Source organism: Acomys minous (genome assembly GCF_964271855.1).
Source record: "Acomys minous genome assembly, chromosome: 16".
Taxonomy (NCBI): Eukaryota; Metazoa; Chordata; class Mammalia; order Rodentia; family Muridae; genus Acomys; species Acomys minous.
Genome location: NC_140498.1, coordinates 59,312,133 through 59,324,060, shown reverse-complemented (window position 1 = coordinate 59,324,060; position 11,928 = coordinate 59,312,133). Strand labels below are relative to the sequence as shown.

Genomic DNA, 11,928 nt, shown 5'->3' with positions numbered 1-11,928 from the left:
CTAGAGCTCACATAGGGGAAGGAGACAACAGATAGGAATAAGTTGTCCTCTCACTGCCACATACACAAATGGAGTAAGTGTGTACACACACACACACACACACACACACAGTTCAACATTTTGAAATGTATGAAATCAACAAAGCAAAGAAAATAACCCAATTATCGAAAAGATATAAAATGATTTGCCGAGCTGGGCGTGGTGGCGTACGCCTTTAATCCCAGCACTCGGGAGGCAGAGGCAGGTGGATCTCTGTGAGTTCGAGGCCAGCCTGGTCTACAAAGCCAGTCCAGGACAGCCAAGGCTACACAGAGAAACCCTGTCTCGAAAAAAAAAAGTGGTTGACCACTTGACCAAGTCCACATGTGCCCACAAGGACAGGTGTCAGGTGTACGCCCTGCTGGAGTTTATGCCGTCTGTTGTCTGTATTGGATGTATTGTTTCCTCATGCCTACAAAACATCAGTTAGGAGCCCTGTGTGGCGGTGACTCCAGATGTCACTGAGGTTGAGGTTAGGGGAACCTGAAACTCAAATGGAAGTCACTCGAAGGCTGAGGAAGTCAGGCATTTACAAAGAGCATTACGAAGTCCAGACAGCAATACTTAGTGTGGACCTGAGAACAAGCTGGCTCTACTGTATTCTCTGTGTCCACTCAGCTGTGGTGGCTAAGTCCCCTCCAAGTCTTCCTCTCTTTCATCTTCTTGGCAACTGTATGTAGCTGTCAGTTGCAGCACCATGCAGGTCCCCCCTTTGTGGTCCTCAATTGGACTTTTTAAAAAAATATTTTATTTAATTTTAATCTATGTGCATTGGTGTGTCTTGGAGTTACAGACAGTTGTAAGCTGCCATGTAGGTGCTAGGAATTGAACCTCGGTCCTTTGGAAGAGCAGGCAGTGGCTCTTATCCACTGAGCCCCCTCAATTGGACTTTTAACTTTCTCACTCCTCACTGCGTCATCCCTGTAACCTGCCTACCTTGTAGGAACAGAGAGACATATCTTGTGACTAGGCCAACATCTAGTGAAACAGTGGATTCCATGAAATTTAAATTCCCCTGGAATCTCACTCTGGGAAAAGACGGATTCCTCCAGGTGAGACCGTCTCAGCTGAATGAACATGAACTCATCTGAATACCTTATAGTGGAGAAAGGAGCTGAGAATTGTGAAGGGATTTACAGATGGGAAGAAAGTCATTGCATGGCTTGGTTAGATCACTTAGCTGTGCATTTCTCTTGGCTTCTGTCTAAACCTGTTAGGGCCCCCCAAGGATGGATGAGCTATCTTATATCTCTGTCACAAGCGTAAATTAGCCGCACTGGATAAATATGTTAATAATTTTCAGTTTCAGTTTCCATTAATAATTTGTTTTCCTTTTTTTTTTTTTTTTTTTTTGAGACAGGGTCTCTCTGTGTTAGCCTTGGCTGTCCTGGACTCGATTTGTAGACCAGGCTGGCCTCGAACTCACAGCGATCCGCCTGCCTCTGCCTCAGGCGTGTGCCACCACTTGTTTTCCCTTTTATATTATTTTCTTTTGACATTTTTATTATTTTTTATTTTAAAGAATAGTCTCACTATGAAGTCTCTGGCCTGGCCTGGAATTCAGTTTATAGACTGTGCTGTCCTAGGGCATCAGTGACACCTGCCCACCTTGCCTGCAGAGTATCCTGCACTCTAGGCAGGCATGTCGCAGCTGCAGAACTCAGTTCTTTTAGTTGCCTTAGTAAGGATGAGTGGCCGAGCCTGGCTTCTTAGAGCAGCCAGGACACAGGCTGTGCTCCTAATTCCAGTACCAGAAGAAGGCTCCCATCAAATGGAGCCCTCTTGCCTTAAACTCCATGTCTCCAATGATGAGCAATATTGGTTTTTTAATCATTGAGTCTGTTCTAACTCATCAAAGGTCAAGGGCCGAGTTCTGTCCGTATTCTAGAGATGGTGAAACCCAGGCTCACAGAGATAAGTGGGTCTGCAATATAGTTAAGTTTATTTATTTTTTATTTTTTTTATTTTTTTTTGGTTTTTCGAGACAGAGTCTCTCTGTGTAGCCTTGGCCGTCCTGGACTCACTTTGTAGACCAGGCTGGCCTCGAACTCACAGCGATCCGCCTGCCTCTGCCTCCCAAGTGCTGGGATTAAAGGCATGCGCCACCACGCCCGGCTTAATATAGTTAAGTTTAAACGCGCATCTTACTCATCCCAGCATTGTAATCAGTCACTAAACGAAGCTGAGGCCCCCTAAGCCAGGCGTGGTAGCACAGGCCTGTAGGCACGGTGCTTAGAGAGTAGAGGCAGCAATTTCAGGATTTCAGAGTCACCCAGGGTGAGAGTGGTGTGGTAGGAGTCCCACAGAAGCAAGGGGGGCTGTGATTGGTTCAGGCCAGTGGGCATCGTCTTCCCTGCAGCTCCAGGACTCCAGGGCCATGGCACCAGTAAGTGATAGCTGAGGTGTTTACCACACATGTTTTCTGATGCTTCCTGTCCAAGGCAGCCTAGGTCACTTCAGGGTCAGACTCTTGTTCATCTGTAAAGAAGGGAACGCCCTGGGCGGGGTGGCGCACGTCTGCAATCCCAGCACTTGGGAGGCAGAGGTAGAGGCAGGTGGATCTCTCTTGCAACTGGGAGAATTAGCCTCAGGCAGAAATGAGCTCCCTAATTGCATATCTAATGCAAAGTGTTCATCCATGAAACTATACAGAAATTACTCAGCAAGTTCTGTTCATATATTACACATACATAAAAGGAAGGAATTGGAAGGGAAGAATTTGAGAAGGAATGGAGAAAAGACAAGGACAGGGCAAAATGATATATTTTAGTTAACATGTATAAAATGTTTTTTAAGCATCTAGAGAGAGCGCGCAGCAGTAAAGAACACTGGATATTGTTAGAGAAGACACAGGTAAAGCCACCTGGTAACAGACTAGCTCCTGTGATTTCCAGTCACGAGGGATCTGATGCCCCCTTCTGGCCTCTGCAGGTACTGCGCACAGACACATGCAGGCAAAACATCCATCTATTGAAATACAAATAAAGCTTAAAATGGTGGCGCACGCCTTTAATCCCAGCACTTGGGAGGCAGAGGCGGGCGGATCGCTGTGAGTTCGAGGCCAGCCTGGGCTACAAAGTGAGTCCAGAACAGCCAAGGCTAACACAGAGAGACCCTCTCTCGAAAAACAAAAACAACAACAACAACAACAACAACAACAAAATGGAATTCTCAGCCGGGCGGTGGTGGCGCACGCCTTTAGTCCCAGCACTCAGGAGGCAGAGGCAGGCGGAACGCTGTGAATTCGAGGCCAGCCTGGTCTACAAAGCAAGTCCAGGATAGTCAAGGCTACACAGAGAAACCCTGAAATTGCTGCCTCTACTCTCTAAGCACCGGGACTACAGGCCTGTGCTCCCACGCCTGGCTTAGGGGGCCTCAGCTTCATTTAGTGAATGATTACAATGCTGGGATGAGGAAAGGAGGCGAGTTAAAGCTTCTAGGCTCAGCCTCTAGCAAGTTGAAAGTCTTTGAGTAAATAAGCCTTTTGTCCTTCTTATTAAGAAGACTGCCCGCTGCGAAACAATGAAAGACCTTAGCTAAGGCGTGGCTTTGGCAGAGGGAAGACTGAAGAGTTACTGTTGGTAGCTCAGGTGGTGGGGAACCACTGCTTAAGTCTGGCGGCTCAGGATTTAAAACTGAGGCTGACTCTCCTGCTGAGTTCCTGCCACAATCAGTGGCCCTAAAAGGTAAGGCTACCTGCCTGAATGCTAAGTGTTGAAATATAGAAAAAGAGACCTCTGATCCTGCCTACTCTGCACCCCATCCCAAGATTACTCCTGTATGTCAAGGCTGGCCCTTGGCAGCCTAGGGACCTTGCTGTCCTCTTAAGTAAACTAGATTTTTAAACAGCTGCACCAACATTCACTTGTAAAATTAGCCGTTTAAGCCCTATCGTCAGTTTTCCATTGTAGTATCAGGAAAAGGCTTTGCATGAGGAGCATGGCTTCTGCCTTCCTGTCAGAAGAGGGGGGCTAGCTTACTGTCTAGGTCACAGGGAGCAACAGGATGGGCAAACAGCCGCTGGAGTCACCAATATGAAAAAGATCGTGGCGTAATTTTCCAGCATGTATTTACTCATGTCAGGGGAACGAAGGCAGACCAGATTGGTGGGTGCACAATTTGGGGAGGTGAGATTTAGCCAGGGAATATTGAATTTCCAACTAGGGGGCTGTCCTTTGCAGATATGACTAATCCAGTTGTACAGTTAAGTCAGCTCAGAGGGCTGCGACACAATCAATAGATTGGCTGTAGCTGTGTGTGTCTGGTTACAGATCTCAGCAGCTAACGTTGCACATAGGGGCAAAGCCACACAGTATCTTATTAACACTATTTCCTTTGTCAGGTAACAGCCTGCTCATTTCCCAAGTCACTGTTGCTGTTTTATTCGATTATATTTATCTTTTTTAAAAGCCAATTCTTGATGTCACTTTTTAAATTTGATTTTCTTTAAATCTATCACTGCTTTAATGTCTTAATTTGTTTTTATTCCCCAGTATTTCCAGATCACTAAGAATTTCTTTCCATTTTTCTCAAGTGTTATTGATTGTTTCCTGTTAGAGCAATGTCTCCTGTCTGTCGCTGCTTTGATATCTTATTTCTTTTTATTCTCCAGTATTCCTAGGTCACTAAGAATTTCTTTCCATTTTTCTCAAGTGTTGTTGATTATTTATTTCCTGTTAGAGCAATAATGTCTCCTGCTCTCGGAGGCTTGCCGCAGGCTATGTAATTGAGAACGGCTTTGAATACTCAAGCCTGCCCTCTGCTGCCCAGTGCTGGGAAGACAGTCTTTCAACACCTTCCAGGACGGGCCTTGACTGGTCAGTGCAAAGGAAACATGGAGGCCAGTGAATGAGTGTCCTCCAGGCTCTCTGGCTTTTATTGAGACTTACAAACGAAGAGAGGCCTGTGCTGGGATTAAGGTCTATGACCAGCCTTGAAGCTGGGGTAGTCACAGCACAGAGAGGGCTGGAGGAGGAGGAGGGTAGACGGTTTCCTGTTTTGGGAGTCGTTAATATATGTCCTGACTACTCATTTCTCAGTCCACAGACCAGACAATCAAGAACCTTGATTTTTTTTTTAAAAATTAACTTCCTGTTATTTTCCAGGTTTCAGATGTTCGGTCTAAGAGAAAAAGTGTACTATATGGTGTGCTCTACTACAAATCCCTAGTCTTTGGAGCACATGGACATAAAACTAGGTTTAGTTTTTTAAAAAAATTTTTGGGATTATAATTACATCATTTATACCATCTCTTTTCTGCCTCCAAGACCTCCCATAGACTCCTTATCATTTTTTTAATACATGGCAAGCTTCAGCGTCCCTAGTTATCAGGGAAATGCAAATCAAAACAACTCTGAGATTCCATCTTATACCCATCAGAATGGCTAAGATTAAAAAAGGAAACTCAAGTGACACCACGTGCTGGTGAGGATGTGGAGAAAGGGGAACACTCCTTCATTGCTGAATCTGCTGTTGGCATAAGGTGCAGCCTTTGAATCTCATGGAACACAGCTTCTGTTTGTTGAACTTAAGGAAATACTTTCAAGAGGGTTTTGCAGCAGTAATGATAGGTTCTTCTTTTTAATCCCATTTGATTTCTCAGCTCTAGCCCACCATGATCAGTTGACCCAACATAGCCAATATTTTACTTCAGTGGTACTTTTCTCTAGTTAATCAGTAATGATTTGCCTGCCTCAGATGACCAAAAACCACAGATAATATAAGTACATCACACGTGGAGTTATACTGTTCCTTATAGCATTTACTCTAATCACATTCCAAGTTAAGGGTAAATCTGGTTTTTGTTCTGTTTGGTTTTATTTTGTTTTTTGTTTTTAACTTGCTATACTCTTGAGAATTGCACTTCATAAATTGTTTCCATTGTTCATGGTATGTTCTGAGAACCGGCTGATAATTAACTCAACTAGTAAATGCCAAAAAAATTCTATTTTTGTAATCACTTGCTATGTACCTCAGCTTTTAATCAGGGCTATCCCTCTCTCCTACTTCAGAAGAGACTACAAGTTTGGCCTGGGCATAAAATAAAGTTTTACCTCACAACATTTTTGTGATTGTTCCCTGGTTATTGACATCACAATATTCATCATTTATTTTTAAGTTTTAGGTCCATTTAAGATGGGTTATACTTATTTTCAATGGGAGTTGGCTACAAATTATTATTGGTCTTTTTCAGAGAGAAAACAAAGTTGGACTCAGGGATGTCTCTCTTTTCCTTTATCTTCCATTCTTAGGTTTGGAGATAGGGGTTAAAAAGAAAGAAGGGGGAATATAGAAATATATAGGGAAGATGGAACAAAAAGTAGATTAGTGAATCTACTCCTCAACTTAATGCCTTAATTGTCACTCACAAGGTTATTTTTTAATTCACTGGCATAGAATTTTATATATAGATGCAAAGTAAGTTTAATTTTAGATACAGTGGTATAGAATTCAAATTTAAGATTATATTTTTACTCTAATGTGCAGTACTGTACCCATATAACTCAATTGTAATAGAAGGTTGACGTCCAATACAAAAGTGCTATTGCAGGCTGTTTAGGATAAGTAAGTTATAAAGTTAATTATTAGTTGATCAAATCATGGTCATATCAATTACTAGTCTATTTTTATCACAAGAATCTTAGATGCAACAGAGAGAGATGATTCTATAGAAAGATAAGGTAAAATAGTTAGATAAGGTCTTCAAAAACCTCAGGGACATACAGAATATGACATTAAATTTTTTCTCATTATTTTAAAGATTCATTGACAATGAGACAGGTTAACTCCTGACAACACCCAGCCTACCTCAAAGAGGACGATGAGCATCAAAGAACCTCCTTATGAAGATGGCTTCAAATATGGCAAACAAGCCACTGGGCAAATTGTCCTTGTTTCTACCACAGACAGAATTCTGCCTAAAAAAAGGTAATCTTGGATGCAGGCAGAGTCAACAACCAAATTCTTCCAAAACAGGGTAAGCAAGCCCTTAATAGTCCCTGCCTCAAAAATATGTCTGTCAGATATATCGGGCCAAAAGGCTGAAGATGATGCTCCAATGTTTTATATAGTTTTGGCTGACTGCTCAGATAGCAATCTGTCTCTGTCGTCTTCTCATTTGGGATGCTGCTAACCTGTACCCTCTGTCTACTCAGGTAATTAATTTTATTCCTTTTCAAGTCTCTCATTGGGTTGAAGACCAGATAGTTTAGTCTTACAATTAAGCTTAATTGTTTAGGGGTTAATATGTTTTTAGGTCTAGATAGATGTTTTAAGGTGATAATGACCAGATATGATAGATAATGATTTACGTTCAGAATTTTAGATGCATCAAGATAGGAAAGATGTTTTCTTCAAGGCCACCAAATACAAGTAGCCAAAACATTAAGAATGTAACATTTATATAATTCCTGATTGTGCCACGGTTCTTCTTGCTGTGGGTGGTTTATTGTATACATGTACAATAATATAAATGAATATGTAAAAAAAATTTAATTTAATTTAAAAAATGGGTTATACTATGGAAGTTACTATGTAGACCAGTGTGACCTCAAATTCATGGATATGGCTTTGCCTCCAAAGTGTCCAGATTAATGGCATATGCTACCATGCTTGGCAATGTTCATTTTTGATCATGATTGTATAGGCCCTGGTGGCAAACATATGAAATGACCTTAAGAAGTATTGTATTGTCCCAACTCTCTAGTGTTCCTTTTTATCTATGTTATTTAGCCTTGCTCTTCTTTTCAATGTGTGTGTGCTGACTATGTAGCACACGCACAGTCATCTTCCTGTGCTCTGAGTGTTGGGATTGAAGAAATACACTACTATACCTAACTTGAACAATAAGTTTTGTGGTACAAGTCTTCCCTACCACCACCATGCCTCTTGCCAAAAGAATCTTAGTTGTTATTTTATTTGTATGATTGTTTTGCTTGTATGTGTGTCTTTGTAGTCAATTCATGCCTGTTGGCCTAGGACGTGAGTTACAGATAGTAGTGAGCTGCCTTATGTGCTGGGAATGAAACCTGGGCACTCTGAAAGAAACTTCAGTGCTCTTAGCTTCTGGGGGATTTTTTTTTTCCACTCCAAGTTGTCTATTCCTGATAAATGTTCCCTGTCCAAGGCATCCTAGGTCCTTTGGGGGTCTAATTTCTGTTGAGGGGTCTCTGCAGTTATCAGACAGGGAAGCAAATGAAAGATAAAAGAAAGAAGAATGAAACCCCAAAGCAGATTGAGTTTGTCAACCTGGATCAGACGTGGCGGAGGCTGATGATAGGCAGTTCATTGCCAGCATATTTAAAGCACAGCACAACTTGGGGGAAAGATTTCCAGGCAACAATCAGCCCAATCGGTCCAATTCCAGGCCATGAATGTAGGTTCTAAGGCTAAAAGGCCTAGAATTTAATGTGGTCTCTGATCAATAGCATAGAGGTCAGCCAGCCATAAAGCACATGTGACATCTCTTTTGATGTCCTAGGTAATGCTCTAGGAAAGAAAGAGTATGGAATAATCATTCTGGGGAATTTGGGTAAGGTCTGCCTCTATAGCAAAACATAGGTGAGGTCAGTCTGCTTCTACAGATAGCCAAGAGGTCACGAGATCATTAGCAGAATTCACTCCAGATGGAAATTCTTCTCCAAGTGGAGAACTAGCCTCAGGCGAACATCATCTCCCTATTCAGCACTGCGGCCAGTCTTGAAACCAATACACACAGTCAGCAGAAACGGACTTAGTAAGCTTTATTCATATATTTGAGCATACTTAGTCACACATTCTTTTTTTTTAAGGTTTATTTATTTATTATGTATATAGTACTCTGCTTGCATGTACACCTGCAGGCCAGAAGAGGGCAGGCATCAGATCACATCATAGATGGTTGTGAGCCATCATGTGGTTGCTGAGAATTGAACTCATGACCTCTGGAAGAACTGCCAGTGCTCTTAACCACTGAGCCATCTCTCCAGCCCCCTATTCACACATTCATAAGAAGAAAGAAATTGGCTGGGAATAATTTGAGAAGGGATGGAGAGAGGACAGGAAGGGGAAAGTGATATAATATGTTTTAATTAAAATGTATTAAAAAATAATACATAAATAAATTTTAAGTGGCCAGAGACATAGCACAGCACTTAAGAACTGTGAGTGTTGTTACAGAGGGCAGTTGGTGGGTAACCATTTCCTGTAACTCCAGGCCCAAGCTTCTCCTGCCATCTTCTGGCTCCTGTTGGTACTGCACAGAAACACATGCATATACATATACATATACATATAAAATACAAATAAAGCTTAAAATAGAATCCTATACAGTGACGTCACAGCCCTGAGACCGAGAACAGCCAGGGCTAGTGCAAGTTAATTCCTTCTGGCCCTGCTTGTAAGCAGCGGTGGTCTTTCTCTGAACCAGCCTGCTCAGAGGCAAAAACAGCCTTATGGTGAGCTTAAAATAGCTCAGCAAAACTGTTCCTCTAGGAACTGTGTCCACAGTGTTGATAGGTGACTTCCTTGATGTTTTCTGAATTTGTGTTCTGTGCCATTTGCATATGTGAGAATTGTGGCACGGATACATCTATCTGTTAGGTCACACATCATAACTGACAGGTAGCACAGCACCCCTTCCCCGCCCCCATGCAGTCTCCTTTTGTGGTGTCATTTGCTTATTTTCAGCTAAGAGCTTGTGGTACAAGATGAGCATTCCAGAGGCATTTCTGTTTATCATTTTTTGTAATTTATATATGTTTCTACATGACTTTGAGCTAAGTATGCCCTTAAATAGCTCTGCTCTGACGTTGTGACAATGTTCAGAAGGGGACTTAACAGCATACTTAGGAGTAGGCAAACCTATATGTGAGTATCCAGACTCCCCTAGAAAATATCAATGCTGCCACTGTTGTAGAAAAGCATTACTTTGGAAATGACTCCCAAGGTCTTCTTGCCTGCCGTGGAGCGGGAGGGGGGGGGGATCTTTGGAGGTGCTAAGATCTAACTTTAGTCAAGGCCACGGCTTCTGGTGGCGGCCTACTTTATATAAAGGACATTGCAAATGGTCCCTCTTTTTGTCTGCTTGAATTTGCTGTGGCTAGCAAGTTCTTCCTCCTCCTCCTCCTCCTCCTCCTCCTCCTCCTCCTCCTCCTCCTCTTCCTGGCATTAGAGACTACTCGTTTGGAATTCTGGTATATACTGAAGTCCAGCTGAGACATTTAGCCACATGGACTGAACCTGCTGGATTCTTCAACTTTCCACTGGTAGACAGCCATTGTTGGAATAGCTGGACAACAGCCCGTGTGATCGCCTAATGAATCCGCTGTCTACAAACACAGAGAGATTCACTCTATCACCTATATTCATCTAGAAAACCTTTACTAATTCAGCGTGTCGTCCCCCCCCCCCGCCCCCCACGCTTCCCACTGAGGAAGATGCGCTGGCTAACAACAGTCCTCCATAGTGTTTGTCATCTGTCAACTGCTTTTCTCCCAGGGTTGTCTCATACCTAGCATGTGAAAAGTCGCTGCAGTTTACTTGAAGCCAGCATGAAGACACAAAACAAAAATCTTGTCTCCTAAAATCTCTCTTTAATTGCTAATACTCTGGGCACCCTTCCACTTGTGGGACAGATCTTTAATCACACTGCAAGTTCAGTGATAGGTTATGTGTTACTCTTGAGTTTTGACAGAAAAACGAACTTCACAATTTTCAGCCAAATTTAAAGCAAGCGTTTATTAACTATTAAATACTGACCAAGAGATGGACCTTGGTAATGACCAATTCCTCGGAAATTCCCAGCAGTTGTAGGGGCTTATAGAACAAATTAATTAGGCCACCGTACTTTCCCATGAGGCTTTGTTACTTCCCAAGAACTACAATTCCCAGCATTCCAGGAAGTTACCTGGTTTTGCGCAGGTGAGGTGTACAGGTTAATTTTGGGAACTGCATAGGCGAGCTGTCCGCCTTGATTTCAGGAGGAAGAAGGGGAAGGTGCTTACTGAGCGCTGTGAGGGGAGCTCAGGCAAGCTCCGAAGTCCTGGCATGGTAAGCGCGGTGCAGCCGAACACCAAGGGGAGGAGCGGGCGGCTGAGCAGTGGGAGCTGGAGTGGTGGGTCCTCCCTGGGCGGGGCGGGAAGACAGCGGGTAGGCTATTGGAGGACTACACAAGTGCTTGAAATGCACATCTCTGCATAGCTGGAAAAGATCTGGCCCTGGAACGACTGTGCTCTGTCCCTTCAGCACACTCTAACCCTAAGGGAGGTGCTCATGTCACTCAAGACGCACTGGCCAATGATGGCCTCCAGGTGGACCTGTCAGTCAGGAGAGGGGGATGGTTCTTCCGGGTACCGTGCGGCCCGTTCAGCTCTGTGGCTTAGCAGGCTTGACTGGTTCCGAGAGATGTGCCCCGGGCACTACTGCTGGGCGCTTTGAGGGGAACTCAGGCGAGCTCCGAAGCCGAGACATGGTGAGCGCAGGGGTCACTGCCCTCGACGGGGAGTAAAAGGCGGCAGAGCAGTGGAGGAGCTGGTGTGGTGGGTCGTCCCTGGGGCTGGGTGGTAGGTGGCAGCCAGATGTGGCCCCCTTTGAGGTCCCTTTTAGTCCTAGTCACTCCCTGGACCCGGCGGTGGGACCTGAATAACTTCGCTATGGGCGCTGCGTACGCGGCGCAAAGCGTTCGCAGCAGGGGCTTGTGGGTAGAAACATTCTTGGCAGGATGCCAAACTCGGAGTGTGTGTGTGTGTGTGTGTGTGTGTGTGTGTGTGTGTGTGTGTGTGTGTGTGTGTGTCTGTCTGTCTGTCTGTCTGTCTCTCTCTCTCTCTCTCTCTCACACACACACACACACACACACACACACACACACCCCATTTTCTTTTAGTATTTTCTACAAATTCTGCCCTCAGCATT

The 11,928-nt window shown here is 43.8% G+C and overlaps 1 protein-coding gene across 12 annotated transcripts in view; it reads left to right on the top strand.

The window, feature by feature from the left end:
* The first annotated feature begins 10,854 nt into the window (after positions 1-10,854).
* LOC311585997 (uncharacterized protein) overlaps positions 10,855-11,928 on the top strand; it is a 139,895-nt gene continuing 138,821 nt past the window's right edge. For 6 of the 12 annotated variants that reach the window (XR_014775423.1, XR_014775424.1, XR_014775425.1 and 3 more), the window contains exon 1: positions 11,145-11,488. Coding sequence is in view for 4 of the 12 variants with exons in the window: in XM_084761754.1 (XP_084617880.1) it covers positions 11,354-11,488 (135 nt within the window). In the remaining 8 variants the exon portion in view is untranslated. Of the gene's footprint in view, positions 11,068-11,144; positions 11,580-11,928 lie in introns of those variants that run through there. The other 6 variants (XM_084761754.1, XM_084761758.1, XM_084761757.1 and 3 more) reach the window with 5 other exon arrangements.